Genomic DNA, 18820 nt, shown 5'->3' with positions numbered 1-18820 from the left:
GCAACATGGCCACAGTAAATCATGCATTTGATGCAGAGTTGCTTTATTTAGATTTGTTAAACGGTGTTCCTAAAAGAAATAGGCCTATAATAAGAAGGAATGACTTTGAAAATCTATCTGAGGAACAATTTCTGAAGAGATAGACTTCAAAAACCGTCGTCAGTAAATTCGTCGATGAAGTTCGCGAGAGGTTAGAATACACAGCTGATCGAAACAAACTTGGGCTTGCGAACTAAACTAGAAACTACATTGACCGTAATAGTAGCAACAGCCGTATTACACAATATTGCTGTGGAGACCCGAGATTAACTTCCCCCACAGGACTTGACTCTGCATCAATATCTCACAGGAAGGAGAAGGAACAGGAATGTTGGAATTGAGAATGACATCATTCTTCACATTGATAACGACTCACTGCAGTGGCATATAGGAATGCAACTGCACACCACCACTTCAATAGTACAACATTTATGAACATTATACTGTGTATTACGTAGTGGTTATACAGAAATACACTTTGAAATTAAACTGTATATTTACTTTCGTGTGTGTTATTGCTGTGAAGGTGTGCCAACTTTCAAAACAACTCTTGGCACAGAGAAGCTAAACATTTTATAGAACTGTTTTAGTTGTTTCGTGGATCGCACTGTAACGTGGGCAATATTATTAAATTCCCCTGTTATTCTTTCCCATGTATCCTCCTTTTCTTTTAATTGCATACCGTCAATCCTCTTGCATTCTATAATACTTCGGTACTTGGTGGCTAATTCAATAAGTAATGATTTTTCTAAAGCAGAAAAATTCGTGCCACTATTTCTCTTCTGCACTTCTTCCATTTTTCGTTCAAGATCACGAAAGAATAATATCTACCACGGACCTGAGGAAGAAAACTAAATACAGCGCAAGAAATAAACAAAAGAACCACGCAAGAAGTGTGTTCATGATCTCTGATTTTTAGTCACTGCCTCCTTGATTATTAGGACAGCTGTTTCCTGCGAGGGTTAACGCGGTGTTAGTTAACCCTCTGCCGAAATAGCTTGGTGAAACGCGTGACTTGTAAGAATGAGTTAAAATATTAACCCTAAGTTAACAAACCCAGGGTTAGAGAATATTTAACCCACGTTGATGAAACCGGGCCTTAACTCTTCTCAATCACAAAGTGATGAAAAGCAATTACTTTTTGGTTGAAATCATTCGTCATTTTGTGGCATAATAGTGTTCTTCGTCGAAGAGAAAGTCCATTTTTTTTCCCCCCCCATAAAATTAATCATCAAGCCTTGGCTTACCTTCACATCCGAGACACTGATTCCATGTGCAGCAGCTATTTCTCATCCTTTGAAATACAGCATTTCGTCAGAAACTGCATGTCCAACGTTGCATAACTAAATCACATATTTAAGCAGATCCTCCCCTACTTTTGGAAATTTGCAGCTTTTAGGTCCACGATGTGCTATGCGAGACTTGTTGGTCGCTTGACATGCACTTCTCTCTTACCACGGTAACTCATGTTGCGTTCGGACACTGAATACTTTCGGCCCACTGCCCTATTCCCGTATGTTTCAGCTTAACTGATCACCGCAAGTATATATGATGCACTATTACTCGAATACTTGCTCACTGTGGACTTACAAAGAATTTTGAGATCAGGGAAAATGCTTGTCCCGTACCCGAAAAACTTGTAAAATACGTTTGTACCAGACTGGAAAAGAGGACCTCTACTCACTTCTGCGCTGATTCTCTCACTGAACTAGTGCAGTGGTATTTCCTACTGCCTGATAACAGCATATTGCCCAGTATTTGGAATGCCCGGTTTTGCAATAGGAAGGCTGCTTAGTTGAAATCCTTACTTCGAAACGCATCTAGAACTGCGTGATGGATGTTCGAAGAAGTGGGTGCGTCAAATACCGGAGCATTTCTTTTTCTCCACTTTTGACCCAAAAATATTGGGGTGTGTAAATTATGCAGAGGCATTAATTCTGCGAGAAAATACAGTGTTATGCTCTTATCATATCAAAATATGTTGTAAAGACTTTGTGGATTTTTTATTTACTTTAAAAAAGACTTAGTTGAATTCTGAAAGTCTGTTAGTAATTTATGGGTACTGTACTCTGGGATTATTTATTTATTTATTTTATTATTATTATTATTATTATTATTATTATTATTATTTTGATGATACAGACCTCTATTTCAACTGCTGTGAACTAAGTATCACTTGGCTAAGGATAAAGAGAGTGAGGTCTAACTGCAAATGGATCAGGGTAGAAAATCTCCAGAACAAGGAAATTAAGTAGAAGTTCATGGATAAAATTAATTAAAAGTTCCAAATTATAGGTAGTAAGCAGGTTCAGTATACAGAATGAGAATGTGTGGGATTGAGGCAAAGGAATGTCGTAACTGTGTGTAAATATGGGGAAAGAGCAAACATCTTAGTGGAATAATGAAGTCATGTAGAAACATGTGTCATAAATTGCTCCAGACAAGAATTATTGTAGATCTGCTGTCATTTCTTGATGGATACAGTACTTTTGCATCCATCTCTTGGCACAGGCCAGAGTAAAGTGTAGCTTCCACCGAAGTCCCAGTCAACATCCATGGCTGTGACAATATGAAAGTTGCTGGGGGTATGGGTAGTGCTGAGTAATGACATTCAGAGCATGACTAGTGCATCTGAGTGTTATGAAAGGTGCTGCAGTAGTACTTTCTGACCCAGCGAGGAAAGCAATGGCAAACTACCTCGCTCCTCATCTTGTCTAGTACGGCTCATTTTGGTGCTGTTATTGGTTTTTGGGGTTTCCTTATAACTGCATAACCTTTGGTGGTGCTATTTGAGGATCCAACTAGCCTCTGGGCTGATGACCTAACAGACAGACAGATGGTGATACAAGAAGTAGAGCAAAATAAATAATTGCAAAGTTCAAGAATATTATAGAAAGATTTTGAAAATAACCTGAAAAAATGAGGCCAGGTGGTAAGAAAACCTTTCGGACTGTAATAAAAACTCGTAGAAAGAGAGGGAAAATGGAAATATTTCGGGTAAATTAGGTGAACTCGTTGTAGATCCTAGGAGATCACTGGATAGCTAGAGGAAATATTTTGAAAATCTTACCGCATATACACGAATAATCCCCACCCTAATTTTAGGAAGGGAAAGGCCTTTTCCCCCCTACTTACAGTAGAACCTCTATTTAACCTTTTTACAGGGACCTAATTTTTTTAACCTTAAATGGGGGTTTACCTTAAATTGAGGTTTCAGTAAAAAGCACACCTTTTCTGGAGCTCTTTGCCTGTATTAACATAAATTGTACCATCATACATTAGTTATACAGTGACAGCAATAAAACAAGGAGATATCTACCCTACACACTGTACTGTAGGTATGGTTTATGCTTCATTTTGACAGATTTTTGTCGGTGAATGCAAAACTGCTTCGGTGTAAGGTTCTTATAATGTTATACATGATTTTCCATAAAAGTCAGGAAAGATACCAAACTCGTACAGAAAAACATTAAAATCGTTATGAAACAGCAATCGGCTTGTTTAAACATTTTCGCGGATGTTTTCCAAGCAGCGGCTTACTCATTAGCACGTATTTTCTAATTCCAATAGTCTGAACATGTATATTCAGGTTCATTCTTAAAAATTTTAATAGCTTCACTCCAGAGGCTTGTGGCAAACATTTCTATTTTCTTATGTCAAACGGCGTCACCTAACCTAGGTTTACTGTGCACGTATTATGAAAACTTATTTCAAGCTCCCTGTAGTTTGAAAACTTATTTCAAGCTCCCTGTAGAATAACATTTTTACTATAAATTTACATGGGAACAGCCTTTCTGGAATTTAACAAGACGCAAAAGTGCATAACCTAACCTCTGAAATTAATTATGCTCACTGCTGTAATTTAAGAAGTATTATATTCTTACCGTATTTTATTTCAGTACAAAGTATTAAAATTAAGTAATCTTTTACTTCAGCCTTTATTTCTAAGGAGTTAACAACTGCTGTCATTGCACATATTGTGAAAATATGTTATCTCGATGTTTGTTTACACCAGTCGGAGATGTGAGCAGTTGTTATAGATATTGATTCTCATAGGGAACACGAACGCAGGCAACCCAGAATGAGTTAACTGAAAAATTTATAATGTCCAATAACGGACCATTATATTGGTTGTGAGCAGTCCCACTCAAGATAGGCTTGCTCGCAGGTAGGCGAGGCATCGATACGGAAGATAATCAATCACATTCAATATAAACGCTGGAGTAGAGTGTATGAATATTGATAACGGATAAAAATTAACATGCCCGAATTTGCCCATAATAACGGATGAATCAGTAAAAGGGTTCTCATTGTAAGCGAAGGATATTGCTCAAATTAATATAAGAATTTTCAAAGGTTATGAGATCATTTTCATTGAAACAAGAGTTCTGTTCTACTATAGCGGAGTTTTCTTGCTTGTCGCTTGGCCTCTTGATGTCTGCGGCATTCTCTTTCAAAGAAGTTGACAGCGGTGGATGTAGTGTTCCACCACAGTGAATGGTCCACAGCATGTTTTTCCCATGTCTGTATATTTATACCAGTTGTCTTCATGATGTGTTTCAGCTGGTCCTTAAAACACTTAAGAGGGGCTTCATGAGATCTACTGCCAGAGCACAGTTCACCATAAAGAATTTGGCGGGGTAGCCTGGTATCACCCATGCGGTGAACGTGGCCTAACCATCTCAGTTGATGAGCAATGATTGTTGTCTCAATGCTATTTAGCTGCGCTTTGTCGCGAACTGCCATATTGGCCACATAGTCCTCCCACTTAATATTCAAGATGTATCTCGTTTACTGTTGGTGGAAGTGCTCAAGTTTTTTGATATCACAGTGATAGTGTCCAAGTTTCACAGCCATACAGCAGTAACCAAAGTATATTACACAGTTTAATATAGTCATTTTCGAGTGGCATAAAAGAAAATGTTATTACACCACGTGTTTCTCACTGTATGCCATATTCGCTATAGCGGACTACTACTATTTCTTGCTACAGTACAATAAATACGTCTGATCTGCATTACCAGTTTAAAAATTAAATATAATTTTACTGGCACAAACCAATGACTGTGGGAATTCACAATATTTTCTTCATAATTGGCTGGGAGATGATGTGCAGTGCTAGTTTTCCAATGGAAACCAGTTATTTTGTTCAGAAACATGCATGAGCCGTCCACGGTTAGCCTTCATCATCATCATCATCATCATCATCATTTCCCTTTATCCAGCTGTAGCCGGATAGGGGAAAATATGGTTCCTCTCCACTTTCTTCGGTCTTTCCACCACTCCTCCTCCAACAGTGTCCCATTCCAGGTTTCTTTCTATAATACTGCGTTGAACTGTATCCTTCCATCTGTCATGGTCGTCCACGGCCTCTCTCTCCTGGCATTTGCATTTCCATCACCCTTATTTTTTTTTTCATTCTTTCGTCACTCATTCGCTTTATTTGCACAAATCATCTTAGTCGGATCTTCTCTATTCTATCATTCATTTTTTCCACTCCAATTTCTTCCTGGATTTTCTCATTCCTTATTTTCTCTCTTCTACTCTTCTGTATCATACTCCTCTAGAATTTCATTTCAGCTGCCTGTATTCGCCTGTATTACACGGTTAGCCTTACAACCCGTATTTTTTTACTTTGTTGCTTTTGCTGTAGCTTTCAACCAACACATTTAACTTATGACCACATATCTAAACTGTATTTTTTCAGTCGCATATTTGCACTTCCTGTTTTCGATTTCAGGAAACTTCGCTCTTTGTCCATGAAATGCACTGCCTGTCCTTTCAAGATGAGCCTTATTTCCCCCCCCCCCAATCACAAACTGAACTCGCGTCCTCATTGTACTTTCTTCCTGCTGCGTGATTGATGTGGAGTACTCCTTTACCCATGAATACACTGTACCGAGAACTCACACTGGCCATCTAAAACCTGTGATGTTACTTAAATTGACACCACGCATATAGTGCGATATGTACACTGCACACTTCTTGGTTTTGGCGGGAACAGATTTACCAATTGTATGGGCTGGAAAAATACAAACTTCCAGATTTCTACAAGTAAGGAGTACTGTACCGACTTTGACACAAATAACACCCACCCCCAACTTCAAATTTCAGCTGCCAGATGTTAAAAATTATGCAGGGATTATTTGCATATATTTTGTATTAAGCGAGTGGCTACATGGTTTGGGTTACGTAGCTGTCAGCTTGCATTTGGGAGATAGTGGGTTCAAACCGCATTGTTGGCAGGCCTGAAGATGGTTTTGTGGTTTCCCATTTTTACACCAGATGGGTGCTGGAGCTGTTACCTTTAATAAAGCCACAGTTGCTTCCTCTCGCTTCTAGCCCATTCCTAACTCACCACAGCCATAAGACCTATCTATAGTGGTGTGATGTAAGATACATTGTCGAAAGAAATTGAAAATCTCTGCATAAAAGGAAATCTTTCTGCTGAAATCCCAAACAATCGAGTTGTTGGGAAGGAGGATAATGATGACAGTGAAATTATTATGGAGGAGATGGTAAATAAACTAGTGTCATAAGATGGCAGGAATGAAATTGGGAAGGCAGGGATGTAATAGCTTCATAAAGTAATTTAAGATTCGCATGGAATATGAGTAAGTTACCTTGTAATTAGATTAAAGCAGTAATTGCACCTCTCAGTAAGCAAGGAAACAAGAAGGACTACAAAAACTATAGAGGTATTTTATTAGTGTAACTGGCAGTAAACCAACTGCTGGGTTTTGAAATGTAGATGTCCCCCAAAATATTAAAGTTCATATGGGTAGACCATTTTATCCACAAGGAGGTACTTCGGCTTGTCAGAACAGCAGCTTATTTCAGTTGGATTTTCTGAAGTGGCAGATATTGCCTGGTACAACTGATCTTAGAAGACAAGATAGAAGGGACCTGGATGCAGAACCTCTGACTGTAGTTCAATATCCACTACACAACTTTGATATGCGAAGCACAAAATAGGGAAATAATTACTCTGCAATTTTTGCCGACCATCTGTGAGGAGACAGCATCAAAATCATAAATGACCTAGATACATTATTTACTCATTGACAGCAATAAAACAAAAAAGTACCTACCCTACATAAGATACCTGCCCTACATACTATGCTGTAGATCGGTTTCACTCATCCCTCCATTTAATGCTCATAATAAAGAAAGGTAGCCATTTTCAGAATCAAAACCTTTGACGTTCACTTCACGATTTCCACCATACACGGAACAAAACTTGAAAATTCCATCCTGGTCCAGCTAAAACTGTACGTCCACCATCCCTAAGCACTGTATACAAAAGTTGGAAACAGGTTAAGCTCAATTTTTCTCTGGCTGACTTTCCTTCAGCACTGTGAATAGTCAAGATAGCATCCCTACCTTGTGCCAATGTGTTTTAAACTCTCAGAAAAAAATAATCACAGTTCTATCAGTTTTTGCAATATAAATAAAAATTTTCATATATATTCTAGAACAAATGGACTATGCTTACATTCATTGGAAAAAAATCAGACTGCAATATTGGTACATTCTGTTATCCTTGTCATTACTTGAATTTCTAATTCATTCAGGAAAGTTTGATAGTTTTCAGTCACTGAACAACAGATTACACATTGTTATTCCCAATACCTAGTTTTGGTATGGTAACACACAAAACATTTTCCTATGCAAAGGCCTACATCACATTTACGGCAATATGTGGTCGTCATTTTCTTCTCAGCACGGCTGGTGTTGTGTTTGGACTTGTAGCAAACCTTGCTTGTACTGCTGTGCGTGTCCTTTCTTCTTTGTGCCCACTGCAGGTATTCAGTGTGGAAAATGATCTCTACCTACTAGCCTTACCACAGATGATGGTTGTGATTAGTCAGTAATCTTGGGCCCAACACTACTCACCAAATCATCCGCCAAACGTTCACAAAATTTCCATAGAGGGAGCGTTTGTGAACAAGCCTTACAGTGCTGTATATAGACATTCACTATGGCAGGATCAAACATATGGAAGAATAATTTTTTCTCCACTTTATCGACTTCCTTGTGAACGCATTACATGCCAGCAATTGGTCGGACTTATCAACACCAAATTTGAATAGTCCACTACTGCTGATGGTTTGGATTTTTTATGGGCTCCCTCTTGCTGCGGGTACTTCAATCGTGTCATCATCATGTGCAGTGCTCAGCTTATACACGCATATCCATATCTCAATGTACAGTATAAATAGACTGCTTGAGAGATGATAGCAGACTGTTGACTCACTGCACTTTCTTCCTAATTTTTAAGTAATAAGAGGGAAAATCAAAAAGTAAGTTACACTTCCAAGTTATTGCCATGAATGAAACCACCTACACATATGCAACACGGCTATGACAGCTTACAAGTGACTGCAAATATTTTTCGGAATGGTCAACCAACTTTTCGATTCAGGATGCGTAGAAATCACCTCCAGCACAGTGTAACCACCTGGAGACTGCTGCTTTCACCTCGTTATTGTTTCGGAATCGTCGTCCACCGAGATCCATTTTCAGCTTACCGAACACATGACAATTCCATCGTGCTAAGTCTGGACTGTATGGAGGATGTTGCCATTCCTTCCACTTGAATCGTTGCAGCTGTTCAGATGTTTAGCAGTCTGTGTGAGGTGTTGCGTTATTGTGCAACAAAATCACACCGGCCGCTTTTCTTTAATTGCCTTATGCAATCGGTACAACGTTTGACAATACGAAGACAAGGTGGTTGCTGTGCCTTTCAGCCTAAATTCCACGTGCATCACACCTTGCATGTGATTGAACCCTGTTGTCATTACCTTTCCTGCTGAAGGTTGGACCTTGGCGTTCTTTTGTGGTGGTGATATGGTGTGCACCCATTTCATCGATGTTCTCTTTGTTTCGGGGGTGGATTGGTGGACCCACGTTTCATTCCCTGTGACGATTCGGTGCAGAAACTCGTTGCCCTCCACAGAATACCATTGCAGAAATGCCATTGATGATTGGAAATGTCCCTTGTGAACATCGGTGAGCAGACACGGGACCCATTTTTGCAACAGTTTACAAAATCTAAGGTGCTGGTGAACAGTGGAGAACAGACTGCCGTACGAAATGTTCAGCGTGCTGGCAATTTCTTGCAGTGTTATGCACCGATTCTCTCTAATGATCCCATCCATACGGTCAACATTTTGCAATGGTTCTGGACGTTGTGGGCCTACCTTCGCGATATTCGTCCGTGAGATCCGTATGTCCAGCATCAAATTGCTTACATCCCACACCACACCAACCTTCCTATTTGACATGCCAGCATTTGCTGTAGCTGGCTCCACATTGGCCACAGTCATGACACACAGCGTGCTCTCGCTGCGAGCTAGTGTAACTTACTTTTTATTTGCCCTCATATAATCCATCATTAGAATACGCGCATCAGTTTGAGCTTATCTAACCAGAGCGTGAGGAGTATGTATATCAGTGATCAGGTAAGATCTGGCTGAGCGCACATTGCAGTGAAACATTGTCCCTAGGTTGCACCACCAATCACTATCGATCGATAACACTACCTTTCAGTAGTAAAGGAAATCGACAACACATTAAAACAAAAACTAATTTGATAACTTGAATAGCTTTTGAGTGGCTGAATTTCAAATTTCAAGGTAGTGGTATTACTAACAGTGGCACTCGGGCGCATGCCGGGGGGTAGTAATATTACTAGTGTTTTAAGTGCACTAGGCTTGTATATTATTTGATTAGGAAGGGGCAGATTTTTGTGATGTGATATTAATTTTGCGTGAGATTTATTTTGATTTCTAACTACTGTACTTATGTACAAACTTATGTGCGAGTCTTCTGAAGGAAATAAATTGCAGGGGGTTTCTTTTGGACTTTTTTGAGATATTAGTCTTATTTCTGCTTAATTCTATGGAAAGTCATATTCTCTAGTAATTTTAATTATCACTACATGATTTTCTGTGACAAACTTTCGTATATTAATACTGCAACAAGTAGGTTGTAGAAGAAATATTTCTTAGCTTGTCTGTTTTTAGCAGGTAGTAGTAGTAGTAGTAGTAAAGGCCTGGACAAAAGAGGCTTATTGGAAATTCCTAATGAGCATAACCTTGACAGGGCAAACAGTATTCTGAATAAGGCAGCTTGGCTTGGGATGTCTTATTCTCGCTCTTATCTGAATGGTCACGTTGCTATTATTATCAGGATTATAGCGTATGTGTTCCTGTGCATGTTCCTGTCTGTCTTTATATGACCTTGTGTACCCAAGTATGTCAAGTATTTTCAGACAAAACTGATAAATCACTTAAAGAAATACGTGCACAAAGCATAGTTTATTTTTGTCTTTTAGGATCTTTATTTCACTCAATTCCTTGGTATAAACTGCTTTTAGTTTTGTATCTGAGGTCAGTTTCTCTAATTGATTACTACTTCTCAGCTGGCCTTTTTTTTAACTTAATATTTTGCTTTTCTGTAGGAAAAGGGGATTCTGGTGATGTAATGGCAGTGGATGGTGAAGGAGAGACAAAACTGAATGAAAAGGAATGGGACAGAGATTATTCCGTACTTGTTGATGAGGAAAGTAATGTTAAAAATGGGGTGAGTCATACCAAGGTCTGTCTCGTCTAAACCTTAAATATATGAATTATCAACAGCAGCCTTTTGTGTTCATTTGTTATTACATATGTTTCATTTTACCAGGCAAGAGTAAGCAACGGTGCTGCTCCACTAAACAACACTGCTTGGCATAACTGTAGACGCCTCATTTATGTGCCTCGATCAGCACAGAAGGGATTTGCTGTTGGATTTTGGCCCATTCCAGAGTCTTTCTGGCCTGATCTCAGTGCCTCATCTTTGGTAAGTATGTGCACTTTTAATCAATGTAGTTAAGTGTTCCCTGAGTCAAGAGTACAAGTTTTCTGCTATTGTAAGGAAAATAAAGAAAGCCTAATTCTTCCTTTATGGGAATTAATTACTGTTCTTGCAATATTAATCAGAAATTGCTGTCCCATTTGATCATTTTTGAGAAGAGGCATCCTAGATTAAACATACTGTAATAGTAGTGTGCATCTGTATCAGTTCACACAACTTTTGGGTATTTTTTTAATACAATGTGCAATGATGGAAGGTGTACAGTGAAACCACGTTATTGTGTTCCTCATTAAGACATTTTCTCTCTTAGCATGTTGTAAATTCGAAATCCCAATTGATATTATCTATCAGCTATCTATCTATCCCGATTGATGTCGTATTAAATCTATGTAAAATACACCTCGCCTATGAAGTCACAAATTTTCGCTATTACTGTTTTTCCTAGGCTTGAAAATGTTCTTTGCCATCCCTTGTGAAAGGAAGATGATTTCCAACACAGATAAGTCCTCACCACATGAAGCAGGTCGGGAAAAATTGCATGGAACTCGAATTGGCCCTGAACTGCTGAACTTTACAGGAGTAAATTACGGCTTTGAGGAGTAAGCCATTAGCCTCAGGAAACTTTTGTTTAGTTCGCCAATTTTATGATATTGCTGAATAACCCTTTAAGCTGTTTGAGCTTGTATTTCGCATTCCATTCAGAATCGTAGTATATAAACTTCATGGTTTTGATCCATATTGAATTGTGATCACAATAATAACTAAACGTATGTTGTAATCGTCCATCTTTTCAAAACTGTATTATGGAATGTTTACGTGACACTTTTAATCTTGGAACTAGTTACAGCCTTGGCTGTCCATCGTCAGCCATAATACAAAACTGTACAGACACATCCAATGACTAAAACAAATGTACAAACACAAATGATGTTAAAAGGAATTAAAAGCATCTGGGATGAACTATGTGCACAAGTAAACTATATGATGAAATTAAAATAAGGCTCTAAAATCCTTGGATGTGTTGTAGCATGTTAAAATATTTCATTAGTGCTTCCTGTTAAAATATCTTCAAAAATGCTGAAAAGTTCCTCTGTTGGAGATTGCCAATAGTTAAGTCAAAAACAGCACACGAAGATATGATTAAATAACTCGCACTTTCTGAGATTCCAGATGGTAGAGATTCGCAATTCAGTGGGGTGTCCCTTTTTCTTTTGAGGATCATTGTTGTCATAATCATAATCATCATTTCTGGTAAAGAATTAATGTACTTGTCAAATCATGTCCTTGTTTGAGAAATTGTACTTGGTCAGTTTACTCGAATAACCTAGTCCATTAGCAGTTAGTTCCTCCTTTGGCTGATAAATATTAATTTCAGTGTTACTGGTTTAGTTCTGCTAAGATTTATCTTAAAATGTATTGAAACATAGTTTACTGGCTCTCACTAAGTTACAGTTATTGTGAGGAGGACTGGGCTGCTCAGTATTATATGTATAAAATAAGGCTGTGGTATTTAAACTTTTCAGTTGGCCTACCACCAATTGCAATTGTACCAGAAATAACAAACTAATTGTTGCTGCACGCCTAACTACAGTAGAAGTCCGCTATAGCGACTGCGGCATATAACGAGAATTCCGCTGTAGCGACGACCGTTTTCTGTCCCTTCAAAATTCCTGTATTAAACTGTGTATCGTCCTTTGGTTTCAGCGAGAACCATATCACTGGCGCATCCGTTATTACGAGCGATTAAGCACGCGCAATTTTTTTATGTTACCGATATTTATGCACCCCAACGATGATATTGCATGCGATCGATTACCTTCGGCATCGTTTCCTTGCTATGCACTAGCAATTTCTTTTGTCGACATTCGAAGGCATGTCGGAGTCGATTAGTAATATCCGTCAACAGCTGTTCCGTAAAGAAAATTCGAAATGAAAGAGAACATGTTTTCGTAATAAATGCGTAAATAACTTGTCCGATAACAGTTGTTAATTCGTTAAAAATTAAGGCTGATTAAACGACCGCTTAATTTTGAGTTTAAATACTGCAATTAAGTAAGAATGGGACACACCTCAAGATATGGCAGAGTGCTTAATTGATTTCAGAGGTTAGTTTATATTTTGTCGCATCTGGTTAAATTACGGAAAGGCTATTATGAAAATTTATAGCGAGACAGGTATAATTTCTCTACTGGCGCTTGAAGTGTGTTTTCATAATACGTATAGTACGGTTAAGTTAGGATACGTGACTCTGTTTGAATAAGAAAACTGAAACGTTTGCAACAAAATGCGATCGATCATCTTCGGTACGGTGTAGTTTTCTCACTTTGTGCATTTGCAAGCTCTCTCGTTGACATTCAAAGGCGGTGTTGGAGTTAATTAGTAATACCCATCAACTGCTGTTCTGTAAAGAAAATTCGAAATGAAATAGGATAACACGTTTTCGTAATAAATGCGTAAATAATGTGGCCGATAGCAGTTGTTAACTCGTTAAAAATAAAGACTGAAGTAAACGATATCTTCATTTTAATGTTATATACGGAAATTATGTAAGAATGTGATACACCTCAAGATATGGCAGAGCACATCACTGATTTCAGAGGATATTTCATATCTTCTCGCGTCTAGTTACGGCTATTTACAGGTACATTTTTCGCGAGGAGGTTATTTCTCTACTTGCATTTCAAATATATTTTCATGATAGGCTACATATACGGTTAGGTTAGGTGACTCTGAAAAAGAAAGCTGAGGTGTTTGCCACAGAAATCTCTGGACTTATACTGTATTTCTCCGAATCCAAGACTTTTTTTCTGAGAATTTCATGCTAAAACTCAAGGGTTGTTACATTCGCGGCCTAACAGTAAGTTAAAGGATACCACTGGGAACTACCGCGGTAACCACCCTGCTTATTTTCACACGCGCACAGAACTCGTTGACAATAAACGAACAGCTCTTTACTACACATCACTAGCCACGACAACCAGTTGTACAGTGCCTGTGTGTTTCTCAAATCTGCAGAATGGCATCAAAACATGCGACCCTTCGAATTCTTAGAAAAGCCATGGCTACTCAGTGGCAGAGTCATAACACGTCTATTGTACTTGACGCTTAGTAAAATTAAGGTTTATAGACAGCAGGAATATTTTCGTGATGGATAGTCGTATTGTAAAGTTACGTAGAAAAGATATTGCCGGCAAATTTTCAACAGGTTCTAGTCGATATTATGATGCCAATTTTAAGTTAATGTTTATTAAACACTCAGAAATGTAGAATAATTGTGCACCCGCAAGAAAATACGGCATAGGCCTAACTAAAGACAATATTTGGCGTTAGCGTGAAGACAAAGAGCTAAAAAAATGCGTACTGTACAAAAATGCATTCAGTGGTCAGCAACAAGGACGCTTTAAAGAAGTCGATGAAGTTGTGAAGTATGTGCATGAAAAACGCAAGGGCGGAATGACCACACCGTGGCGCAATAAACTCGTTTTTTGACTTTCAACGTTCGCGATTAGGCCTATACATCGCTATTGTTATTTATAAATTTCATTTTCCGTATTGATAGATTCAATGTATAGACAAGGAATGTGTTGTTCCACCAATCAATACTTAATTTATTGTAAACAGATTACATTAGTACCGGTTTCGGCCCTTAACGGCCATCATCAGCTAGTACATGATTAGTTTCCAGCCATTAGACAAAATCACAAGTTGTTATTATGTTAGACATCTGGATGTCTAATGCGGGATGGAAATGCAATATACAGTAGCATGAAGTTAAAATATCTGTGGTCAAAGGTAAAAAGTTACAATAAGTTAGAACATGAGTATACAGAACACATTAAAACATATGGGCCACAATATAAAACACTTTAAAAGTTTTAACACATTAAAATTTGGAATGTATAGGTTAGACACTTGTTAAAATTTAAGTTGATGTTGCTTATATTCCATTTTTCTATCTTCTGTGTGGTTCCTTTGCTCCTACATCATGTTGATTTAGCTGTGTGAGGTAATCTTCGAGAATGTTCTGAGGCTGATATGTGTCATATTGGTATGGACCTTTGTCATGAAAAAAATTTTTGTGTTATATAATTAAACTGTGATGTACTCCAGTAAATTTTTAATATAATAAACTGCAGGTCTTGAGTTTGAATTTGGAAGCTGTTGGTGGCGACATCTCTCTCGTCTATGTTAGTTTGTGGTTGTAGTCTTTAAAGATAAGCTAATATAAGTATAGTGTGTGTATGAAGGAATGCCTGGTGTGTATTGGAAAGAGTACTTACTATTATTGTTGTGGAGGTCTTGTACCAATAGGTCTGAAGGTTTGCTGTGTTCTACTACGAGTGCGTCTGGGGCTCATATTAGCTGTGGAGGGGGATGTGGGTGGAGGGGAAGAAGGAGTGACTATTGGGGAAGTGGGGGCAGGGTCGGGCTTGTGATTCGTTGGTTTGTTAGAGCGCGTGTTTACTATTTTGAGGTAATCATTCTTTAATGCCGGAAAGGGTTTATCAAAAATGATGCTGGTTTTCTCTGTAATATCGTTAATGTTATGATTGGGATTAGCGTAATGGTCCAAAGAAATATAGAAATCTTAGATTATGTTATGTTTATTATAGTCACATCATTATTGATGTCTGTGAAACTATGCTTGGATTCTTCTACATGTTCGCCTGTTGATGAGAAATGGTTATGTTTTACTGCATTTATATGTTCATTGTAGCAGATGGTAAAGTTTCTGCCTGTATGTCCAATATAACTTGTGTCACAGTTGTTACATTTGATACGGTAGACACCTTATTGGTTGTATTTGTTATTATTATTGACTGTTTTAGTGTTATGTATAATGCTGGTGCTTTTGTGTTTGGTTTTGAATGTTATCTTCATGTTGTGCTTCTTGAAAATATTAGTTATGGTATATATATGGGTGTTGTTAAAGGTAAATAGGGCATAATCTTTTTTGGGTTTGGCTGTTTTAGTTAATTTAGTTTTAGGTTGGGATTTTATTTTGTGAATGATTTTGTTGACCATTTCTTTCCTATATCCATTATGTTTAGCTATGTCGTGGATTAATTTTAATTCATTATTTTGGTCTTCTGTTGTCATTGGGATGTTAAAAGCTCTATATATCATACTATAATAGGCTGCTCTTTTGTGTGTATTGGGATGAATAGTGTCATTTTTTATGGTATTTAAGGTGTGTGTGGGTTTCCTGTAGATCTTGTAGGATAAGTGGTTGTTGTGTCTGGTTATTGTCAAGTCTAAGTAATTTAGTGTACAGTTATTTTTGGTTTCTTTAATGAATTTAATTTGGAGGTCTAAAGCGTTAAGTTTGTCTAGTATAGTTTGTGCGTCATTGGATCTATTATCTATAATTACGAAGACATCGTCAACAAATCTGCACCAAAAATGTATATTATCTATTTTATTAATTGACGTGTATTCTAAGTAATCTATATGTACATTTCTGCTAATATTCCGGAGGCAGGAGACCCCATAGGTAGGTAGGCCTTGTTGCTGATATGATATCGTGAAAGATTACCTCGCACAGCTAAACCAACATGACCGGGCTGAGTGGCCCACACGTTTAAGGCGCTGGCCTTCTAACCCCAACTTGGCAGGTTCGATCCTGGCTCAGTCCGGTGGTATTTGAAGGTGCTCAAATACGACAGCCCCGTGTCGGGAGATTTTCTGGCACGTAAAAGAACTCCTGCGGGACTAAATTCTGGCACCTCGGCGTCTCCGGAGACCTTAAAAAGTAGTTAGTGGGGCGTAAAACAAATAACATTATTATTATTATTATTATTATTATTATTATTATTATTATTATTATTATTATTATTATAAACCAACATGACATAGAAGCAAAGGAACCACACAGAAGATAGAAAAATGGAATCTAAGCACCATGAATTTAAATTTTAACAAGTGTCTAACCTATACATACCAAATTTTAATGTGTTTTAAGTGTTTTATATTGTGGCTCATATGTTTTAATGTGTTCTGTATACTCATGTTCTAACTTATTGTAACTTTTTACCTTTGACCACAGATATTTTAACTTCATGCTACTGTATATTGCATTTCCATCCCCCATTAGACATACGGATGTCTAACATAACTTGTGATTTTGTCTAATGGCTGGAAACTAATCATGTACTAGCTGATGATGGCCGTTAAGGGCCGAAACCGGTACTAATGTAATCTATTTACAATAAGTTACGTATTGATTGGTGGAAAAACACATTTCTTGTCTATACATCGCTAGCCGCTGAATTTGGCCGAACCCGACAAGCGAAACGTGCGTGTAGCAGTAGCCGGTTATATCTGACGCTGCGTAAAAGTAACAGTTTTATAGACAGCAAGAATAATTTCCTGATGGATCGTTGTATTGTAGAGACGCATGGAATAGGTATTGCCGGAAAATTTTTAATAAATTCTCTTATGTATTATGATGCCAATGTTAAGTTAATGGTCCTTAAACCCGCGGAAAAAAAGAATATTTGTGCAGCCACAAAAAAAAAAAAAAGAAAAATAAGAAATGCGGCGTCACGAAAGTCAATGTTTGGCATTTAAAAATGCGTAGGCCTACTGTACAACAAGGCATTCATATGATTTTACAAACTTCTTTTTGAGCCTGATTAAAATTTTTTGAAGGAAAAAGTGGGGTTCATCTTGGATTCGGAGAAATACGGTACTATATTTTTTTCAGAATGAAATTAAACATACACTTTCACGTAGTATCAGATTACAAAAAATAACAAACAAGTAAGCCATAGTGTGGATATCACCTGCGGAAACGCAAGTTTTGAACAAACTGATTGCCGTTTCATACCGATTTTAAAATTTTATACAAAAATCGGATATAACGACAATCCGTTGTAGCGAGTCAATTTTTCGCTGTTAGGAATTCTACCGTACAACAACAACAACAACACTGCTTATTCCACTGGTTCAGGGTCCCTGCTTGCATCGAGACATGAAAGAGCTGTGGCCAGGGATTAAGGTTGTTTGCTCTTCCTGACACCAACTGAAAATCCCATCCCAACAAACCTCGGTTGCTGGGATGACAGACAAAATTACTGATGCAACAATTACTATTGTATTATATACATTGCTGCTGAAGAAAATGGAAGTGAATGAGTGTATTTCGAAACAAATATTAAAAAAGAGCAATGCAGCATAAGTAAGCATTTTTACATACCTAGTCAGTGGGAGGTACACTATGACATATATTCTAGACTGAATAGTTTGGAAAGGGGACTCAGTGTAGTGGTAAACAAAAACGCTAAATCAAAACAAAATTTTATTGAAAATGAACAGGCTGAACTGCTCACTAAAAACAGTGAATTTGCTTACCCCTTGAGACTGCCCCGCATACCAATGAAAGAAGGATTTAAATAAATGAATACAATATAATGCACTGGCTGAATATCATATAATATGCAGACTTACTTCGTTCCGATTTTAGAGGAATGTACTCTACTAAACATTGACTACAGCAGAATTCAGGCAGGAGAAATGAGATTCAGTAGAACTTTGAATGCCAGGCTGAGTGGCTCAGACGGTTGAGGCGCTGGCCTTCTGACCCCAACTTGGCAGGTTTGATCCTGGCTCAGTCCAGTGGTATCTGAAGGTTCTTGAATACATCAGCCTCGTGTCGGTAGATTTACTGGCACGTAAAAGAACTCCTACGGGACAAGATCCCGGCACCTCGGCGTCTCCAAAAACCGTCAAAGTAGTTAGTGGAACGTAAAGCCAATATCATTATTTAGAACTATGGATCAAACTACTCGAAAAAACAAAATCAGGAACGAAGTATACAGGAAGGTAGTTGGCATAGAGGTCCCTATTACCATTGTAATAAAGAAGTGTAGACTTCAGTGATATGGGCTCATTATGAGAATGAGCAGAGAGACTTGCCAGA

General features: G+C 37.9%; 1 protein-coding gene across 3 annotated transcripts in view; it reads left to right on the top strand.

The window, feature by feature from the left end:
- IntS6 (integrator complex subunit 6) overlaps window positions 1-18820 on the top strand; it is a 129510-nt gene that overhangs the window by 22400 nt on the left and 88290 nt on the right. For 2 of the 3 annotated variants that reach the window (XM_067152110.2, XM_067152112.2), the window contains 2 exons: window positions 10505-10641; window positions 10729-10884. In XM_067152110.2, coding sequence (XP_067008211.1) covers window positions 10505-10641; window positions 10729-10884 — 293 coding nt within the window. The remainder of the gene's footprint in view (window positions 1-10504; window positions 10642-10728; window positions 10885-18820) is intronic. The other variant, XM_067152111.2, reaches the window with a different exon arrangement.

This window comes from Anabrus simplex, chromosome 8, assembly GCF_040414725.1.
Source record: "Anabrus simplex isolate iqAnaSimp1 chromosome 8, ASM4041472v1, whole genome shotgun sequence".
Taxonomy (NCBI): Eukaryota; Metazoa; Arthropoda; class Insecta; order Orthoptera; family Tettigoniidae; genus Anabrus; species Anabrus simplex.
The sequence above is the reverse complement of the archived record's forward strand: the minus strand, read 5'-3'. Positions and strand labels throughout refer to the sequence as shown.